General features: G+C 39.4%; 1 protein-coding gene across 3 annotated transcripts in view; it reads right to left on the reverse strand.

Moving 5' to 3' along the window:
- LOC144825008 (uncharacterized) overlaps positions 1-21,737 on the reverse strand; it is a 329,870-nt gene that overhangs the window by 239,180 nt on the left and 68,953 nt on the right. For all 3 annotated transcript variants that reach the window (XM_078683918.1, XM_078683920.1, XM_078683919.1), the window contains exon 2: positions 13,485-13,611. In XM_078683918.1, the coding sequence (XP_078540044.1) occupies positions 13,485-13,611 (127 nt within the window). The remainder of the gene's footprint in view (positions 1-13,484; positions 13,612-21,737) is intronic.

Raw genomic sequence — 21,737 nt, forward strand, 5'->3', positions numbered from 1 at the left:
CGAGTCTTTTTTCGATGTTAATTTTCAGTTGCGCTGTCAATCTACGGCAATGCCCGCCTCCCAGCATTATCCGCTCTGACCTTACAGGAAGTATCTTTTCCCGGCTCCCTCATGTGATATAGTCCTCTTTCTATCTCACTGTGGGAGAGAGTTTGTCCTCTCTCTCTACAATGGGCACACCTGATTTTCATTCACTCATCAATCGCATCATAAAAACGCGACTCCCGGCGCGTTCAGGCACTATCCATCTTCGCAAGACTACAGAAACCCTGTGTCCCGCCGCCGGAAGTCGAGAGCCCTGTTGATTCATATTGGGTAAGAATACCTCACCACTCAGCGTGATAATTCCACCCCTGGCAATCCTCGTACTTATACCATTCGTCTTTTTCTATCTTTCAGACAGGGAGTTATTTTAAACCTTGCTTCATCAATTCTATTTGGAGGTAAACCAACAAGGTAATTAAAAATTCAGACTGCATACGTGTATACTTTTGTATAGTTACATTTACCTCTCTAATAAGTATATAAGAATGTTAAAAAAATAGATTTTTTCTTTTTACTAATAAAAATCTAAAAAACATTCTATTTTAATGCACAGGAGGTTACCCCCAATAAGATCCCCATATCAGGAGGATTGCACATTTTCAGTACTGAGTTACCTAGCCCATCCCTGTCTTAAGTAACCTAAAGGTTCCGGACGGCGGGATTAATCTATATTCTTTTTTACTAATCAGGTAATCGATTGATCATCCTTTTTGAATAAAACATAAGAATAACACAAATCCCATATATATTTAGTTATAAAGATAGGCATTCATGATCTTGGTGTGACTAATATAAACTTATCTCTGCATCAATCAGAATTAGATAAATCTATCGAAGTAGCACTTGTTAATCATTTGATTACTGCACCATGACAATGGATTCCTAAAAATTGTGAAATTTATATCGATACTTCTACCTTTAGGAAACAGAAAATCCAAGACTTGTAACTTAACAGCATTAATCAGCGGAGACCTAATTTAGGAGTCTATCCTGAACACCTTAGGTACTAATCATGAATATAGATGCTTTAATAACGATATACTAAGCCCTGACCTATATATAATATTGTGTTTATCTTTTATTATTTTCAGTGTTACCTCTTGGAAATAAGATACTAGCTTTTGACCTATACTAATCCTTGCCATTGGGCTATACATACTGCATTTCAATATCATGTAAGTGCCTTAAAAACTACTAAAATACATACTACCAGCTTAGGAAATCTTTGAACTATATTTAGTAAATTCCTACAAAACATTCCTCTTTAAACTCCTGTATCTGACAGTTGGAACCGCTTACTACAGAGATTAAGAAAGCAAAGTATATCCTACACATCGAAATAAACATACATCTCTTGTAAATATAGACCTCAGCCAGAACTACTATAAAAAGATAAAGCAGACCTTCTGCATATTCAATAAGGGTCACTTGAGACCTACATGGCCACGTGAGGTTATTCGCTGTTTTTGTTAACTAAGATGGCTCTGTATTTTTATCACTTTGCCATATACCATTCAATAGTAAGTACTGCAAGGAAATGAAATGATTAGTGTTGATGTGTCACTACACTCTGACTATTGTAAATAGGAAGGTTTAACTATAAGCTACTGAAAAATTGGTAAATTGCTTTTTTAACTTTGTACAATATTATTTTTATTGTGTGTAATTTTTTCCTTCATGTAAATTTATTATTTTCTAGAAACTGCTGTGGCTGCTCCAGAAGAAGGCGCTGGTCGCCGAAACGCGCGTAGAGTACTAACTCGCCACTTCCCCCCCCCCCTTTTTTAATTTTGTATATGCAATTTCATATGTAATGTGATTTATGTACCGTGTTTATTTCTTTTTTGTGCAAATTATACTTTTTAATATGCATTTTAACTCTGAAATTTGATATTGTATTTTGACACTTTTTATTATTAATAAACTGTTGAATTTTCAGAAAAAGTATTGTTGTAGCTTAGTTCCCTTCCAATTATTAATCCATATATTGATTTGCTTCTTCATGGTTGCCTAGATTGTTACATATCAATTGCTGTATGTGGAACGTGGCAGGACAACATCTGAAGAAATAGAATCCTATCTAGATAGAATATCCTTACAAAGAGTTCCTTGCAAAGTGCTAGGTTCCTTTACAACCCCTAGATATGAGGTAGAAATGAGAGAAGACCATGGACAAAGAAAAAAACTAAGAACTGACGGCTTGCCCATCAGGTTTTATCACATATGAGCACCTATTGGTGTTGCAGTTCACTAAAATGTATTTGGTTGTCGTTGAATGTGGGTACCTCCCAGTGTCAACCACAGTGGCTCTAATTGTATCACTCCCTAAACTACGCCATACCTTGGATAGAGCCACTTATACACAGTTATCCATACTGAACATGGACTATAACATTCTGGTTAAAATCGTAGTAGGAAGGCTTTATCCATTTCTCCTGACACTCGTACACTAGGACCAGAACAGGTTTATCCCCACACAAAACACCTAACTAAATATTACATGTTTTTTTCGTAATTCTGGAGAAGACCTCACAGAACTTTCTCATTGGAACTATAGTTATATCAGTAAGCCCTTAAAAACCATTTGACAAGTTGAACTGGCAGTACTTACTAATGGTGCTTGAGCGGATGGAGGTCAGGGGATCTAGATTAAGCAGATATCCTTATGGTACACAGAACTGACAGCCAGAAGGCTTAAGAGCAAACCTATTTTCACCACATATAGAATATTTAATGGCATCATGTAGGGGTGTCCCCTCTCCCTCATGCTATTCACATTGACCATGGAGCCATTCACTGAAGGTCTGAAAATGGAAGGCAAAACTAGGGTTATCCCCCATTTGATGGTGGACATACCATACCTTTATATGCTGACAAAATGCTCTTATTCAAGAGGAATGTGAACACGTGCCTGGAACTCATATTACGACACCTCAAGGAATTTGGAAAATGCTCAAACCTCCGACTCAACTCCGCAAAGCCTTGCACATTTCCAATATTCTTGAATGAGGTGGATATGCTGTTGTAATTGGATGACTGGGACATCGCCTGGTAAATATACCACTAGGAGGACTACCTCACAGGAGGGAATTGAGGAGCAGCCATGAGAGCCCTGCGGACATGTATTGAGGTTTGGGAAACACTCCAACTATTGGTCATGGTCTGGAGTGCCCTGGCTAAAATGGTAATGCTAAATAGGTTCTTCAATTTTTCACAAACGTAGTGGTCTGGGTGTTCTGAGTGACTTTGGGGATATGGCCTCAATGCTGAAAAGCCAAATATGGGGCAAAGGTAGACATAAGAGAACCTCAAACGCTCAAAGAATTACAACTTCACATTGCAGCAGGAGAAAGCCGTAAACTAGTATCAAGGTTTCCTAAAGCCCTCCTTTTAACAACCAGGTCCAACATGGATGACGATGTAAGGACAGCTTGGGAGAACAGCTTGAGCTGGGAACTAAACAATGTGGACTGAGGGAAATTAAACTCTAAAATATGCGCATATGGTCACCAGAAATGCCACATATAACTATACCTAATTTAACTATGTCCATTCCATAGGACCTATATGACTTCTGAAAAGAATCGATAGGATACTTGTTTGAGAAGTGAACTGATGCCAGTACTGGCAATTTAACAGAAACTATCACCAAATGAATGGATAGCAATAGTAAAACTGCTGCACAACCAAGAGGTTGTGTGTAATTACCGAATCACTATGACCGGAAGCTCCCTGTATAATGTTATTGAGTGGCTCTACTTAATATGTTTGAAATCGCTTTGAAAGCAACAAAATAGGCAGGCACATAGTTGCTGGCACTGTGTCTGTGTGCTTGAGGCCTTCATAAAGCTTGAGACAGACCCTGCATTACTCCAGGAGAGTTTGTACTTGCCCTCGTCGGGGACCACGGGCCCTCCTCAAGAGTCTGCCCGTGTTGATGCTTAAATGGCGTTCCTTGGCCATGCTAGAAGTGCCTGCCCATGGGCATCCGACATCCCCTTTGAATGGAGGGATGCATGCTCTGACAGCACCCCATTGTGAGAGGTTCCCTGATAAACCTCAAAACCTTCGATGTTCTCCAACCACAGGGTGAACAAATGAGGGCAGCTAAATGTGCACTTTCACCCATGTGAAGCACTTTCAGCACATTTCCCCGTGAATCCCTAAAATACACATGCTCTAAAATACCAGCACGAGCAAAGAGAATTTGTTTTGTAAGACAATTCAAATGTGGGAATGTGTTCTACAACACTAAAAACACATTCTGAATTACAAACTGACCTTGTAGGTCCGTCTGTGACAGAAAGAAGCGCTGTATCAAATTTTAATTGCATTTATATTTCGATGCATATGCCCGACGAACACTCCCTGCAAAATAAACAGATGGATGGAACTTCACTCAGGGGTGAGCTTCTGCTGACATTCTGTCTCAACAAAACCACAGCGCTGTCAGTGGCTACTAACTCAGAATAAAGATCACAGAATATGTTACCTTATAATGCAACTTGTTAACTTATATGTAACAGGTAATGGGTGAAATTAAACAGTTTGTCAGGTGTCTCACCTTAATATGCATGGGGAACTAGAATTGAGAACTTGGGTCCATCAGAAGGTCTCCTATCCCAACAAAGCACAAGTCAGGCCTGGTGGCCAGGATAGAATATTTATCTCAACTAGTACCAGGCAAATGCAATCACAGCCCCTAACCCTTCTGAATGCTAACTTGATGATGCAGCCGACATAAAAATGCAGAAATTACTCATATTAATCTGACGCACCTGGAATATAAGTGGTGACAAATGCTTTATGTCTGCCCAAGTGAAGCCATTTCTTCAGGTACATTACTGAAGCACTGAGAAAAAACAATATGGATGGGCATGAAAAAAGGAGGTCATTTTGTAATCTCACTTCACCTACCATTACCAACCAGTTGTGTCATCTAGGGTCCAGTGGCGGCTCGCATAGGGCGTGCTGCGGGCGGTGAGGCAGGGGAGGGCTAGGGTAGGGGTAGTAAACTCGGACACACGACAGAACGGAGGATAGTAATTATTACTTTCCTCCGTTCCGTCATATGTCAGAGTTTACTACCCCCACCCTGCCCCGCCCCACTGCCCCGCAGCACGCCCTATGCAGGCCGCCACTGCTACGGTCAGCCCGTGTGGTCAGTAAGTTAATTCAGTAGTCATATGAAATATCCAATGTTTGTCAGATTAGAGATATGACATTCACCACAACTCAGTCTGCAGTGGAAAGAAATATCCACGTTTTTAAGCTTAAATCGAACTTCATCAGTGCTTGTTCAGTAGGACTGATTGCAAAACCAACTGCTGTGCGCTAGCCTAATGCTGCACTTTGAGTGGCTCCTCATCAATCAGTGCCTATCCTGGAGATTCATAGCTAGTACCTTAAATAAGTCTCATTTCAATATTAGGTCACTCACTATGCCTTCTTCTCACAAAAGCAGCCTGTGAAGATCATAGAGTTCTCAGAAGGAGCTCGAGAGCTCACAAAATGGGCTTGCCCTATGAGATAAGCTGCTACATAAGAAAACTTTAGAATCATTCACTTTCCTGCTGAAGAAGGGTACATGAAAATGATTCTTATGTCTCGTGCTACAATTTCCTGAAATAAAGGAGTCCTCAAAAACATTCATTTCAATTTGTGTTCGAGTCTTTTCTAAACTGTGTAGTTCGGGCTTCAGCCGCGTGTAGCTCTTCAGTTACCTGTAAGTAGCTCTCCCATGTCAAGTCTAGCCTACTAAATTAGAAGCTTTTGATTGACTGAATACATGTACACCAAACTTGAAAAGTGTGCATTAGAGACAAAAATGGGTGTATTTTCAGAACCAATTAGATGATGCTCGAATTCCCAAAATATATTTAGAGTTGATATTTGAGTGATAAATCTTGTGACGTTGAGGAGGTTTATTACTAATATTATTACCTTGGTGTCAGGGGCCTTTAAGCTATGGCTGCTATGTATTAACCACGTGATGGCATTCCAGACTAAGAAAAAAAATTTTTTTTTTTAAATTACCGCAGGAAATCCTGCCTGATGCACATAGGTTATCACAGCAGATAATTTTACGTAGGGTAGTCACTAATGTAATATTGACTGAAGCAGTCACACTAATGATATTAGTAGCTCGAAATTCATTTTAATGATTATAAGTAGCACTTATTAAAGAAAAGGTTGGAGACCTCTGTTATAGTCCATGACAGTCTTCACTGTGTTTAAAATGCTTTAATTATTAACCTTCAACATAGCCGTTTAGTTTTACGTGCATGCATTTTTAAAGTTGATCATTTTAACATTCCCCAATATTTTGGTTACAAGAAACATGATTTTTAGGTCAAGACATATTCATGCAGAAAGAGGACACTACTGGCAAAAGAAAAAAAAAGAAAAAGAAATGTCCAAACAATTCATTTGGAGCGTCTTACAACCAATAGGAGTACAAATATATTCATTTAAAAATGTCAGCTCTGCCTTCAAATAGTTTCCTGGACCTTTAAAAAATATACTTTTATACATTTAAATGAATGTTTTAAAAACCTTTTGTGTCAACCAAAACATTACAATTTTATAAGTAAAGATGTAACATGACAAACAGAATTCGCTAGTCTGAGGAAACAGAATTCGATAGTCTGGGGAAACAGATATGGAAAGGGGATGCAGTACTTTGGTAGGAATCTATCATTAATATTTTTTTGCCCTTTAAAAATATGCTATGTGAGGATGGGCATGAAAAAAGGACATCAAATCCATACTTCCAAACACTTTTTTTAATCAGCAGTTTCATATCTGCATTTAAAAGTTCCTTCTCCTTGTTGCTTGGCTATGTCAGATGCACACAAGCATTTCTGTTGTGAGGAGGGATGGCGCGCTGATGTGAGTACTGTTTCCATGGTACTTCCCCACGTCAGGCGCACCCAAGCTTCCTGTCCAGACGTTCATGTCTCAAGCTCATACGAGACTGTAGTGAACGTTTAGCAGCCATTTTGGTTTGGGTTTTTCTCCGCTGATGTGCACAGCTTTCGGCACATTCTTGCTCCAGTTCAACACGCACTACTGCTGATGCGCACATCCTACACCACATTCTGGTTGCGCCCAAATGTGCACTTTAACGCACACAAGTGTGTCTTTCCACAATCACTTTATTGCACTTTTGTGGCTTTCCGCCGATGCGCACACCTTTTCTTCTACCTTATGTTGGTCATCTCGACGGCTGGCCCACACTGCTCTTTCATCAGTGACACGTGCGTCATTGCAACGTCATTGTTGTGAGTTCCAACAAGTCGGTTTTTCTTCACTTATATGTATTTAAAATGATTATACTATTGTGTCATTTTTTGACTCTACATCGTTCATTTGACAGTTTACCTTTTACCATAACACGTATTAGATTTGTTTTACTTTGTTGCTTTAATTTGGTAATCATGCAGAACGTTCCTGCCCCAAATTTCTTTTTATCATCCCCTGGTGAGCCTAGTATACCCTGGAGGAAATAGAAAAAAGTATTCAACCACTACGCTCGTGTTTGCGGGACATCTTAGTGCTGAAAGGAAGACTTCCTTATTAATGCACTATTTGGAGCAGAAGGACAAAAAGTATTTAAGCAACTACCTGACCTGTCTGACAGTGATTAGTCAGGTCGTAATGAGTTTGAGAGTTCCATCAAAAAACTGTATTTACACTACTTACCGAAGGTGAGCACTGTTCTAGAAAGGAGGCACTTTAGCAGGCGAATGAAAAAATGTGAGGAGTCCGTTGAACAGTACATCACAGAACTGCGCAAGTTGGCTTCAACGTGCATTTTTGTGTGACCTTAGAAGAGCGTCTCAGGGATCAGATGATATTAGGATGTAGTATTGATAAGGCAAGTGATGGTTTGTGGCAAAAGGATAATCCCTCTTTGCAGGAGGTAATCACTATTGCCAAAACTTATGAACATTCAAAAGTATGTTTGGAAACCAGTCAGAAAAATACTCCTCTTGATAAAGGTGAGGGTTTTGTCTTGAAAGTTGATGAAGACAAAAATAAATATGAAGGTGTAAAGAGCAAAATGTTACAGAAGGCTCAGTCTCAACCAGGCTGTTCCAAAAATGTCCAGGATAAGTGTTTCAGATGTGGAAACTCAGGCCACATGGCAAACTTCAAGGACTGTCCTGGTTGGAAAGCTTCGTGCAACACGTGTGGTCGTAACGGTCATTTTACATGTTGTTATAGGTTAGGAAGAGATCAAAAGAGAGTTAGAGAAGTGAATCTATTCGAGGAGGATATTGAAGAAGTCAACATTTGTCAAATTAAGGGATCTGGTGGTGAGGGTCCCATAGATGTCGTATTAATCAATGATGCACCTGTGAAAATATTATTCACTTCTGGTGCCAAGGTAACGTTAATTCTTTAAAAGTTCTTTGACCAGTACCTGTTAAAAAAAAGGTCACCCTAATGAAGCCAGACATAAGACCAAGCGGGTATGGTGGTGAAATCATTGATCTCCTAGGGTGGTTTGGGCGGGACAATTGATTATAAAGGCAGAATCATTCCCAGTAAAGTGTACGTTTCTATGAAGGGTGATTCTTTAGTAAGCTGGTTCCACCAATGCGATTTACATGTCTTCTTAGATCCCAACGAGAGCCCCTCCATGTGTTTGAAAGATATTCCTTCCGTTAGCCAAGTGGGTAAAGCATGCAATACCTGGGTCGGTGAGTCTGCCGAGGTGTTTGATAGCAAATTGGGTTGTCTTAAGAACTACATGCATCATATCAAGATTAAATCTGGTTCCCTTCCCAAGGTAGCAAAGGTTCGGAGTGGTCCCCTTATGGTGAAAGAGTATGAGAGTTGAACTTGACAAATTGCAAGCCAATGTGATCATAGAGGAGGTTGAAGCCACTGAATGGCTCTCTCCGATAGTTATGGCATGTATGGCCAATGGGGAGACCAAGCTTTGTGTGGACCTAAGAGAACTCAACAAGGCAGTGGTTGTGGATCAATACCCATTGCCCAACATTAGTGAAATGTGCGCTCTGGCGCTCTGGGGGGGGGGGGGGAACGAAGCATTTTTAATCTCTTCAATTAAATTCGGCCTACCATCAGGTCAGATTATACCCCCCTTCTCAAAATCTCACGGCCGTTATCACACCCTATGGCACCTTTACATTTTTGAGAATGCCTTTTGGCTTGATCTCTGCAGCCTCCATGTTCCAGAGGGTCATGGAACACATTCCGAAGGGCGTTGAAGGGATCAAAATATATCAAGATGATGTTCTGGTTTTTGGGGTGGACTGTGAAGAACACAAGGTCAGGTTGATATTGGTCTTGAAATAATTGGGTGATTCTGGATTTACTTTACGAGCTGACAAGTGTAAATTTGATGTGGCTGAGATTGAATATTTGGGCCACCAAATCTCTGCGAATGGAATTAAGCCCAAGGCTGCTTTGGTTGACACGATTTGGAAACTCAGAGCTCCTCTAAACCAAAATGAACTTGTGAAATTCTTGGGTATGGCAGAATTTTAACACAAGTGTGTGCCCAATTTTGCAGGGGGTCACTCGCCATTTAAGAGATCTTTTGAAAAAGGGGTGTGAGTTTCTATGGTCTAGTGTTTGGAATGAGGAATTCCTATACCTTAAGAAGTGTCTTTGTGAGGAGCAAGATCTTGGTAGTTTTGATCTCATGAAAGATTCCTATTTAATGGCAGATGCCAGCTTCAAAGGTTAGGGTGTTGTCTTGTTTCAAAAATCCGAGGGTGTAGAAAAAGATGTCTTGTTCATGTCCCGACCCATGAGAAGGGCAGAGTGCAACTATTCCGTTGTGAAAAAGGGAGGCCCTCACTATTTATTGGGTTATCCGCAAGTTGCGCAAATTTCTTTAGGGAAGCAAGTTTAAAGTACTAACAGATCATAAACCATTGATAGAAGTTTTTGAGAAAAAAAGAATTGATTTGGTTTCTCATCAGATACGGAAGTGGGTTGTTGCTCCACAGGAGTTCAATTTTGTTGTCTCCTATTTGCCAAGTGCCTACAACATTCTTGCTGTTTGTTTATCTAGATAGGGCAATGAACGTGAGGAATCAGTGGAGTGATTATTTTGGTAGTGAAGAATTTGAAGAAGAGATTGATGTTTGTCTGATAAGCGACAGTATTGTTTCTGAAGGTGATTGGAGAGAGTCAATAGCGAAGGATGAGCATTTGCAAAAGGTGATGACCATGATTTTGGATGTGTGGTGTGAGAAGATTGTGATCCAGAATTGAAGGGTTTTTGGCAAGTCAAAAACGAGTTGACGGTCGTGGATTTTCTTCAGTGGAGCGCTAGCAGATTGATTCCCGCTCATGCTTTATAGGATAGGTTATTGAAGAGCGCCCATGCCAGTCACATGGGAATTGTCAAGACAAAGGAGAGGTTAAGAGAAGCATATTGGTGGCCTGTCATGAATGCCTGGATCGAAAGAGAGGTCAGGAATGGCTCTGAATGTACTTGCAGTGACAAAGTTTTAAAGTGTAGAACATAACTCATGTTGTTGAGAGAACAGTCTGATGGACCTTGGTTGGATGTTGCGATTGATATTTTGGGGCCAGTTAAAATAAAGTCCTGTGATCAGTACGTCCTTGTGTGTATGGATATGTACTCTCGCCAGCAGGTGGTGAGCTCTATTGAATCTTCTGTGGTGATTTAATTTTTAGATAGTCTTTTTGAAAGGGAAGGTTGTCCTCTTTCCTTGCTTACCGACAATGGTGTGCAATTTACCTCAACTGTGGTGGAAGAGTTCTTGTCCTCTAGGGGCATCAAATACAATAAAGCAAAAGACACAAAATTGATGGACGGAATGCAGAACAAATCAAAACATTCACCCCCAGTCAAGAATTCTGGGTTAAATCCATCATTCTTTTGCTACCATGCCTCCCCAGTTTAGACCTGGCCATTTACAAATCAGTCTTGACCCTGTGCCTCATGGGAACAGTCTAGCCCGAACTGCAAAGCCCGGTCCCCCTTGGACCGGAAACAAGCATCCTATGACCAGTTACGGGGTTTCACCCCTTATGGGCCTGGATAGCTTGATTCCAGTGGCACAGTGAGCCCAGGACCCACGTCTGGGCATACCTGGCGCACTTAGGTCGAGAAAGCAAAAGACACGCCCTAAGTTGGCAGGGTATGCCCAGACGTGGGTCCCTTGCTCACTTTGCAACTGGATTCAAGCTAGCCTGGCTGATGAGGGGTGTTACCCCGAAACCGGTCTCAGGTTGCTTGTTTCCGGTTCAGGGAAGACATGACTTAGCCGTTTGGCTGGACTGTTCCCATGAGGTACAGTGTCAAGACTGATTTGCATATAGCTGGGTCTGAACTGAGGTGGCGAAGTCAGCTAAATAACAATGATGGATTCAATCCAGATCTGTGACTGGGGGTGAGTGCCTGAAAAGTTTCAGCACTCCGTCCATCATCTCTGTGTTTGCTTTCAAATACAAGAAAGCAGCTCTCCATCATCCAGAAAGTAATGGGGTCGTTGAGAGATTTGTGAAAGTGTTGAAGGAAACGTTGCAGCAAGCTGTAGCAACCGGAGATGACTGGGAGGTAGCCATGAGGAAGAAAGTGAGGGAGTACAGATTTATTCCACACTCTTCTACCAGCCTATCTCCTTTCCGATTATTCAAGAAAAGGGTGGCAAACACTGAAGTTTGTCCCTCTTGGGTCTTCTCTAAGAGATTATTGGTCAATGAGAATTCTGATTGCGTGGAAGGTTGGCGAGAAATGCAGAGAGTGGTTAAGGAGAAAAGGAAAAGATGGTATGATGAGAGAAGAGTGGTCCAGCATACAGTTGTTTCAGTGGGTGATTGAGTAAAACCAAAATCTCCTCGCTTAGGCAAAACTGGTTCAATTCAGTGTACCTTTTAAAGTGAAAAAGTATTCAAAAACACCATTAAGACCAGTGACTATAAGGTATGGAATTTAAACAGAGGGGCTAAATGTCAACCTACGGAATTGTCTGCAGGTTCTGATGTCGTTCCAAAAGCAAGGTCGTCAGACCTCGCAGGGTGATTCAACACCCTACTAGACTAAGATTTGTTTAGACATTTTGTACTTCATTTTCATTTTGCGTCTTTTATGTTTATTTTTTGGTTACTTAAATTATCTTAAGTTCTTCTTGTTCTCGTTAGTTGCTATTGAGGGGAAGGTGATGTAGCGTTCTCGTTCTGCTTCAGAACTTATCGGACTGTTCCTAGGCTACAGGAACTGGAATGTGGAATGGGAGATAACTGTAGAATGTATGCAGCTGGTCAGTTGACAGTTGCAGGGCTTGCATGCTGGAATGGGGTTGTTACTGCTGAACTCAAGAAATCTACATTGAGTCAACTCTAGGCTGCTGTTGCCTTCCTCTTCAATCACCGCACCAATGTTACACACCTCAATGCTAATTTACTTCAACCGGCAAAACAGGAAAACTCTTATTCAAGTAAAATGGCCTTCAGGAGTGCCTTCCTGTGTCTTGAATATAGAATGTTGGCACTATAGTTGTTCGTTAGAACTTGGTGATAAATGAATTATAGAACACGGGGAGTCAAAAAACAAGACTGATTGCTGCTGCCATTGGAAGTACGTGTTTCAATCGGCAGGTCAGTCTTTTTCTTACGTTGTTAAGGAAGATATATCCTCGGAATTTTTTTAAAGAATGTCTTGATTTTACCTTCTGGAGCCCTGACCAAAATATACATGACAAAATGAAACACTCCATTTGTATTCATTTACTGTAGTCTTTTCCGTAAGAAAGGATTTCAAGTATTCAGCTCCTATTCCACAAACACAGCTGCCAGGTGTGCCTCATATTTGTCCTGTGTATAGATGGTCAGCACTCTGGATGTTCATAAGACTTTCGGGTGAAGCTGCTGTAGAGCCCTGAGGAATCTACTGGCTGCTCTTTCACTTGAAAGTACTTGTTTAACTAAGCATGTCAGAACCTTTTTTTTTTACATTGCTAAGGAATATATGTGTGGATATATAGAAAAGGTGTACACATTTCAGCCCATGGAGCACTCACTATAATTTTGAGGAGAAAAATGTTTAGTTTCAAACATGCCCATTCTAGTTCTGCATTTTGTTATCAAACTAGGCCTTCTCTACCGTGCATTTATATAGAACAAAAGTGGCAGAGTCCTGTCATAAATCCAATAAGTTTGTTTTTTTAAACTGTCCGCCTAAATAGTCCAACGAAAAAAACACCATCTAACAAACAGTTTTGGGAACTTCACATCACGTTTTGAGGGTTTGATTTATAAGAACAATATTGTCAAAGAGGGATGGCTTTGCTTCAGGCCTTCTGACTCCACCCTGGCTAAATAATAACCTGGTCATGCCCTCCACCTTTGATAAAAATAATGAAAAACAAAGCACCACTGTGTCAGAGAATCTATGCCCCTGCGTAAAAAGCAAACAGTACTTTTACCCAGCGAAAGGAAAGCTTGTTGGATTTCCTTCATCACATTCTTGTAAAGCTCCTTCTGCCATTCATGTAAAAGTTTCCACTCTTCCGCAGAGAAATATGCAGCAACGTCAAGGAAAGTAACTGGTACCTGCAAAAGAAAATTTGATTTCACATTTTATATCACTGTATAGTAAGACTGGGGATGTGCCTGATGCGAACTAAGAATTGTACCTCCAACTAATCAGTCACTGTTATCTAACAAGAACCCATATTGTAGGTTACAACACTTACTTTCGGAAAGCATGTCAGATTCTTTGATGGTCATGTATTATGAGCTTTACAACTATTAGAAGAGAATGTTTGAAATGTCATGGTTGCCACTTCAGCTAGTCAGTTCTCTCCACACAAATACTGCTTTTTTTGGCAATGATGCATAGATTAGCCCCAGACTGAGGTATAATGAATCGATTTTCAATATTGAATAGTTGAACAGTGTCCGTGCAGGCTAGCGCTTCTTTACATGATCGACAAATCATTTTCTTATATTATGCCACGTTTTTTTCCTGTAGCGAGAACCAAGGATGCAATGAATATAAATGATGCAGTAATTTATCTGGTTTCCAGTAGAATTTCAAAGGTTTGAGAGTAGTAGAGTATCTGGTCAATTCCCAGGGGTAGGAGGCGTGGGGTGAAGGCTGAGAATTTTCTCCACTACATTTTGTGGGCAGGTATGTTATGTGGAAAGAAGCTGTGGTAAAAGTATTTCTGAATCTTTTTCCAGATAAGTCTGAAAATACTGCCCTCAATACTACCAACATCTACAATGTTCTCGTCTTTTGTGGTGGTGGAGTGAGGTTTTACACGAGGGTTTTATGACTGAAATCTTCTACTGAACTTTTCATGGGGCAGAAGGTGGTAACAAACACTCCGTGCTCACTGTTTATATTTGCAGTTGGAAAGATGTACAGATAAGGACTAAAAAAAACGACTTGAGGTAATGTTGCTTTCTTTTCTAACGGCCAGAACATTAAAACCATGGTGGTGCTGGTAGAAAACCGGCCAGGTGGCAATTCTAGCTTCAACACTAATTCAGATCTTTTTCAAGACAAGATATCTTTTGCAGTGAGAGAGAATCAGAAAGAATATCACAGGGACAGTCTCAGTTCTATCAAACGCAGACCTTTTTGAAAGGACTGTACACCCCCTCTCCCCCCTCTAAAATGAGGCCACCAGCAAGCAAATATATTTGGGGGGTTTCTGGGTTCACATCCTATATCCTACAAACTTGGAGAAGGCACAAACAAGATAGTTATTAACAAAATCTCAGGGGTTGCTGTTGAAAGGAGTTTTAAACCTGGGCATTTAAGTAACTTATAGGAAATAACATGGTTGGGACATGGGAAATGCTATATTAGTTAGCACACAGGGTACAAATGTTAAACTGCCGTTAGTGAACACTGCTATTGAATAAGTCTTACTATTTCATAACCAAAATATTTTTCAAAAGTGTTGGTCCTTTTAGTTGGGAAACACACCCAGTCAACTTGTCACAAACTCATATGTTTTTCTAACATCACAGAGAAAAAATGAATCTACCCATGTGTGCGAAAAAGAAACATGAAATAAACTTAGGGCCAGGCATACGCTGCCATTTTACAATCACAAACCACGTGAACTGTAAAATCATAGAGTCTGGGTCCATAAAATTGGTTTTTCTATTTACTAACACCATTCTGCAAGTCAGAGAACCCTTTCCATCTTTCAAAATAGGTTTTACGATCCACACAAATCACAATTAGGAGGTGAATGAAAGGTGTGTCCCTCCTATTTATTAATCACAATGGTATGTGTTAATGGTTTGTGACTGCAACGGTCATAAACCATTGATCAGTTACAGACACCTATAAGAAGGTGACCAATAACTTGCAAAGGGGAAAGTGCCCCTTTGCTACACCTTCTCCAATGTGAATCACATCGAGTAACCTCAAGGGGAGCAGGCAGTATTCCTGGAGACCACCTCCTGATCTCTGGCTGTATAACTAATTGGGGAACTTTTTGATCTAAAGCAGCGCAAGTTTCTTTAAGAAACATAAGCTCCTTTGTAAAAATAAAAGCTTTTCATTTGGGAATGCAAACACAGGGGTGTTTATCTGCTGTTCGTTGCGGCCACCATCCTTTATATGTGACCACTTTTTGAGACCCCGTCTATTAGGACAGTGGGGGCCAAGTGCTGTGTGATGTGTCCACCATGTGCACAAATAACATTTACCTAAAAGGTTGGTTTTTTTTGTTTTTTTTAATAGCTACATTGTTACTACCAATTGTCTGTAGACTTTAAAGGCTGCAAATCAGCGTCCCAAAAAAGAAAAGTCATCCCTTTGTATAGAGAAAAACGTGGTGGACACGAAAGATGCCTCCACTTGTCATCAAAATATTTGCTTGGAGCGGTTCATTTAATTTTTGGAGACAACACAAATCAGTCAAATGTTTTCATTGAGAAATATATGCATTGGAATAAAAACATTATGCTGTGTAGTATTGTTTGCGAATGGATGTAAGAAATTGGATTATTGGTTGAGGGGGGTGGAAACCCCACTGAGGCAACAATCACAATCCTCATCAGGATGAACCACATAAAGTCACTTAATTAATCTGTACTTAACCCTCTGGTAGCTTGGCAAAATTCAACTAAGCTTAACTTTGTGTGCTGCATAAATACTTTACACATTGCCTTTAAAAGTAATAAAGTGAAAACGCAACACAAGAAAGTTCCCAATACAATTTAGAAAATAGAGTACATTTTAATAAATAAATTGATACCAGAACAATTTGAAAGTTTTTAGTGAAAAATAGTGCCTGAAATCACAAAGCAAACTAATGACAGACGTCAGTAGACCCTTTCCGCACTACTAACAGCAGAAATCCATCTGCTAATTCTTTTCAAAATTAAGATCCGTATACTTTTGTGCTGTTCAACAATTTTATTGATGAGATTTTTTCTCAGACAATGTAGTAATCATTTTTTCTTTTTTTGTTGCAAATACAATCTTTGTTGCTACATCATTATTTGATTAGCTCAATTGGTTGAATTGTAATGTCTGACATTCATTATTTAAAAAGGAAAATTTTCCTGTCCCAATGCATTTCGGGATGCAAATCCCTTCATCAGGGGCACTGTAAAATAATTAGAAAACAGTGTTTAGCTTTAGACTATTGGCACACGTGACAATTCTTGGATTGATTGCTCTATTATGTAGTCTTTCATATTCAAAAACTCTAAAACAATATTGACAAAAAAATCCTATGCAATACAAAGCCCAATTGTGCAACCATGTACTTGAAAATATTCAATGAGCTTCAATTTTCTACATATTTCTGTACAATCATATTCTGGTAAACCCTCAGTTTGTCTGGGTCCTGTAGTTCATAATGTTTCAAATGGTCTAGGTTGTTCCATAAAGCCTGAAGTCCTGTTATAATTAGCGATACTAGTAGTGAATGGATGATAACAGAACGCCGGTGGCGTGATTGCTGATTAAACGTTGGTGTGGTGAACCACACTAAAACTCACACTCACCGTTTTAATTAACGTTGCAATGGTACTTTGATAAATTTTGAACAATAATCCAGTTGACAACTTGCATGGAAAGTACTGGAGAATGAGAAATTCTTTGTCTCTTAAGCTTGAAGTGGTCACTATAAAGTAAACACATGAGTATGAAACCAAGACTGGGCTGTAAATGCGACTGGCACCGATTAAGGAGAAAGAATGGTATTTTACCTTATTAATTGTGGGTGATTCACCATTAAAGTTTGAGGAGACGAAGCTTTTGGCTGTTAGCGTTATTCCTGTTTAAAAAATATATAAAAAAGTTGTATTTAAACAGGATGTTAACCTGCCTTTCTCCAAAAAATGCTGAGCGTTTCTAAATTTCTAGTACCTGTTGGCAGCTGCCGAAGTCGTGCTGTTGCTTTGACTGACGTTGCTTCAATGAGTAGGAGGGGTCTGCGTTTCTGTGGAACACAACCATATATAAAAAAAGATCGGTTGTCTGGGTGTCAATGGTGATTGTAATGCCACAAGTATCAAAATGATATATTATACCTCGTCGACGTTATGAACACATGTCACAATGAAGTCGATCTTAAATCTGGGTTTTAAAACAGTTTACGAATAATATTGCCAATGGATTGGCCATCGAGTCTAGGTAAAAAACCAAATACCATCATGAAATGTGTGCAAGATTGCACATCTAGGTGCAACACAAGTAAAGCGTGACTCTATTTCGTTTCTATTTCGTAAATGTACCTGTTGACAGGCGCTGCTCGCAAACTCCTGCGGCAGTCAGGGCTCTGTTTTGGAACTCTGTCCTTCCGAGGTTTCTCCTAATAGATATTCAGTTGACCAGGCGGTCACAATACCGAAAAACGAACGGCAAGTCTATCTGTATACCAAATACCAAAAAACGGGGTTAAGAAAAAAACTCTACTAGCGGAGAGCGTAATGCTCAATAGTGCCAACTGTCCGTACCTGCTATAGGTGATCATAAGCTCTGTCAACGGTCGGGGCTCTTACTCATGCGGCGTTCTTCTGATGTCCCTCCATGTTAGATGGTGCGAAAATAAACGACGGACTACGGAAGTGGTCCGTTCCCTTGAACTGGGACCGCTATGGAAATAAAAAACGCAACTGCTCGGTGAGAGTTCACGGAGTGGAAAACAGACTCCAGCAATGTTCGAGTCTGAAAAATATTTGCTGAACCGGAATAGTGAACTATGACAAGGAATGATGCCGCAAGGCTGATTAGCTGAAACAGTATAAGAATATTAACTGTAAATGCATGAATAATGCAGGATGCATTGAAATGTGATAAAAATAGGTAGCTTCATTGGAAATGGTTCAGTGAACGAATTTCTAAATTGTTGAGGATGTTGTTGTGCTAAAATCAGCACTTGGAAACTCTTATTAAAAAACGAACTACAGAATTCCATATGAAGTGACCTGGAAGTCACTTATTTTAATAACAACAGGGGTTGTGCTGATTATACCTGCCCTAATCAGTATTGATTGTGAAAGCGAAATATTCCTGTCGCAAAAAAACCCAAATATTCAGTTCAACCAGATTGTAAAAATTACCCATGTTACAACTGGTAGTCACTGTTGATGTAACTCCTTTCTGTATCATCATTTCTACATATTACATAGTCAATACTGCAAAATAAAGATAAGTTCATATATTGGTAATTTATAAAAAACATAGCATGTCAATTTTGTCATTAAGTCCTTTCGGGGTTTGAGTTTGCAAGAAATCGATCCACCAAATCTCTCTGCGTGATAACAAGTTCTCATTGTTCCTGTCTGGTTTCTGTTGAATCTGCTCCAGAACTTGAAATCTTAATTGAGGAATTGTGTGCTTCATTTCTGTCCAATGAGACACCAAGCTTGAGGTCAAAGTTTTGTTACGTATTCGACTTTTATGTTCAGTAATTCTTATTTTTATCTTGCGCTCAGTTTTCCCTATATACAATTTGCCGCACGGACATTTAATGCTGTATATCACAAATGATGAATTACAATTGGTTTGCTGTTTTAATTTGATTCTTTTGCCGGTTTGAGGATGTTGTATATATTGTCCTTCCATTACATTATTGCAATGAGTGCAATTGTAGCATTTTTGCATCCCTTTGGAGGTGCTTGGTAAATCTGAATCCTTTTTAGGACGTGTTACAATTTCATGCAGATTGAGGTGTCTGGTATGGGCAAACACTGGTTTTTTGTCATAAATACCGTGAAAATCTTCTTCTTTTTGTAACAATTCCCATCTGGAGTTGATAATATCTTTAATTGCTTTACTTTGCGTAGAAAATTTTGTTACAAACACCTGGCGGTCCATCTTCGGTTTGTCTTTTACTTGTAGCAAACTTTCTCTTGGTATTGCTGATATTTTGTCTTCCGCAGTTTTTATGACATCATTGGGGTATCCTTTAGTCAAAAATCTTTTTCTTTGTTTGTTGATCTCCGTTTCCAATGCTTGTGGGGTGGATGCTATTCTTTTGCAACGTATCAGTTGCGAATATGGTAAGTTGCGTAGTAAATTCCTTGGGTGAAAACTGTTGTACGCCAGTGTATTGTTTCTGTCTGTTGGCTTATGATAAACTGATGTCTCTAGTAAGTTGTTCTGCTTTTGTACCATGACATCTAAATACGGTATTTCCTTTTTGCTAATTGAATATGTGAATTGAATTCTTGAGTTTATTTGGTTTAGTTCTTGAATTTTGTCAATCAGGAGGATTTCTGGGCCATTCCAGAATAGAAATATGTCATCTATAAATCGTTTATAGAAGATGGTATGTTTTTGCCACTCTTCATTTGTTAAGATGAAGTCATTCTCATATTTAGCCATGAACGTATTCGCAAATGAGGGTGCTCCTGAAAAACCCATTGAGGTTCCGCTGATTTGTAAGTAATAATCATTGTTCCACTTGAAATATGAGTGTTGTAAACAAAATTGAAGGAGTTCTAGAATGAATACTTTGTTAGCCTTGAGATTGGGTTGCTGCAACAATGCCCATTCACATGCTTCTAAACCCTCTGCCAGAGGAATCGAGGTGTATAGTGCTGTTACGTCAATTGTACATAGTATGGTATCGTTCTCAATCATCGTGATTTCATTGAGGAGTTGGAGAAAGTGACCAGTATCCTTTATATATGTTTTCCAACTTTGCACAAAGCTTTGAAGAAACTCATCTATGTATACTCCCAATGGTTCGAACAAGGACCCGCAGCCACTGACAATGGGTCTCATTGGTGGATTGGTGGCATTCTTATGAATTTTCGGGAGCATATATAATTCAGGACACCTTGGGTGTTTTGCTGTCAAGTAATTTCTGGTGTTGTCATTGATCCATCCCATATCTGTAGCATGTTTTAGAATTACTTCCAATGTTTTGGTGATTTCTTGAATGGGATTATTCTGTAATTTAAGGTACGTGCTTTCATCTTGGATATGAGCTTCAACCTTTGTATTGTAAAAAGAAGTGTCCATGATGATCAAGGCGCCTCCTTTATCTGCTCTTTTCAATGTGATTGTGGGGTCATCAGCTAATTTTTTTAGAATGGTCATTTCGTGTTTGTTCAAATTGGTTCTTTGATGTTGCTGCCAATTGATTTGTTGAAAATCCTGTTTGACTAGGATCTCAAAGATGTCCAAAACTTTATGTGAAATAGGTGCCATAAATGTACTGGGTGGTTTGAATTCTTTGTATTCTGGATCTATCCTTGTTTGGATAAATTCAGGCATGGATGGTACTATGTTTTCAAAAAAATGTCTTAATCTTAAGACCCTCATGAATTTGAAAAAAGCAATTTCTGTCTCTAATTTGTTGCTTTGGTAGGTGGGAACAAATCCAGTGCCTTTTTCTAGTACTTGTAGTTGTTGCTTGCTAAGTTTCTTCGATGAGATATTGATTGCTAAGTTACTTTCTTGCTTCGCAAGTTCTGACTGACTGTGTCCTTTTCCACGACGGGTTTTGTACTTGATATTGTTTCTGGTGGTTTTTCTGCCAAAGGTACCTGGGCTAAAAAACCTTGCTGGGTGGATACTATATTGGTCATGCTGGTAGAAGGTGTTACCATTCGAGATGAAGTGCTCAGATCCTCTGCCACTACTGGTTGGCGAGTTGCTGATAAATCTTTATCTGATACTACACTTTCCTGTGAAGATGATGCTGATTTGGGTGTTGGTTTCCGTCTGGCATATACTTCTGCCCACGTGTAGACTTCATTAAGCTTATAATCTATAGTATCCCTCTTGAATTTGCGCAATTTCATTTCTTGTGTATCTTTTTCATATTTTTCTAGTTTGTCTTTGAGATCTTTAGTTGTTGTCAATTCTTCCTCATTCATTTGTTTTGAAATTTCTTGCGTTAGTACATCGATTTCTTCTTCAAGCTCTTTAATTGTTTTTGCTAGTTCCTCTACCAACAACAGTATTAAATCCAATGAGCACTTGTTAAGAATTGAGTACCATTTATCCATGAAACGTTTGTTGTATTGAAATTTGTATAACATTGGTTTAATAGCAAGTCTTAATCCACGCGGAATTCTTTGTACTTTGTGATATTGTATTAATGTTGAGGCATGAAGTTTTTGATTGAGAGCTCTCCTGGAAATGAAAAGTAATTGTCGTAGTGATTGAGTTACTGAACCTCTTCGTGTGCCAAAGGTCCGAATTTCCGGTATTAAAGAATATATATCTGAAGCTTGAGCTGATG

This window comes from Lissotriton helveticus, chromosome 3_1, assembly GCF_964261635.1.
Source record: "Lissotriton helveticus chromosome 3_1, aLisHel1.1, whole genome shotgun sequence".
NCBI classification, from domain to species: Eukaryota; Metazoa; Chordata; class Amphibia; order Caudata; family Salamandridae; genus Lissotriton; species Lissotriton helveticus.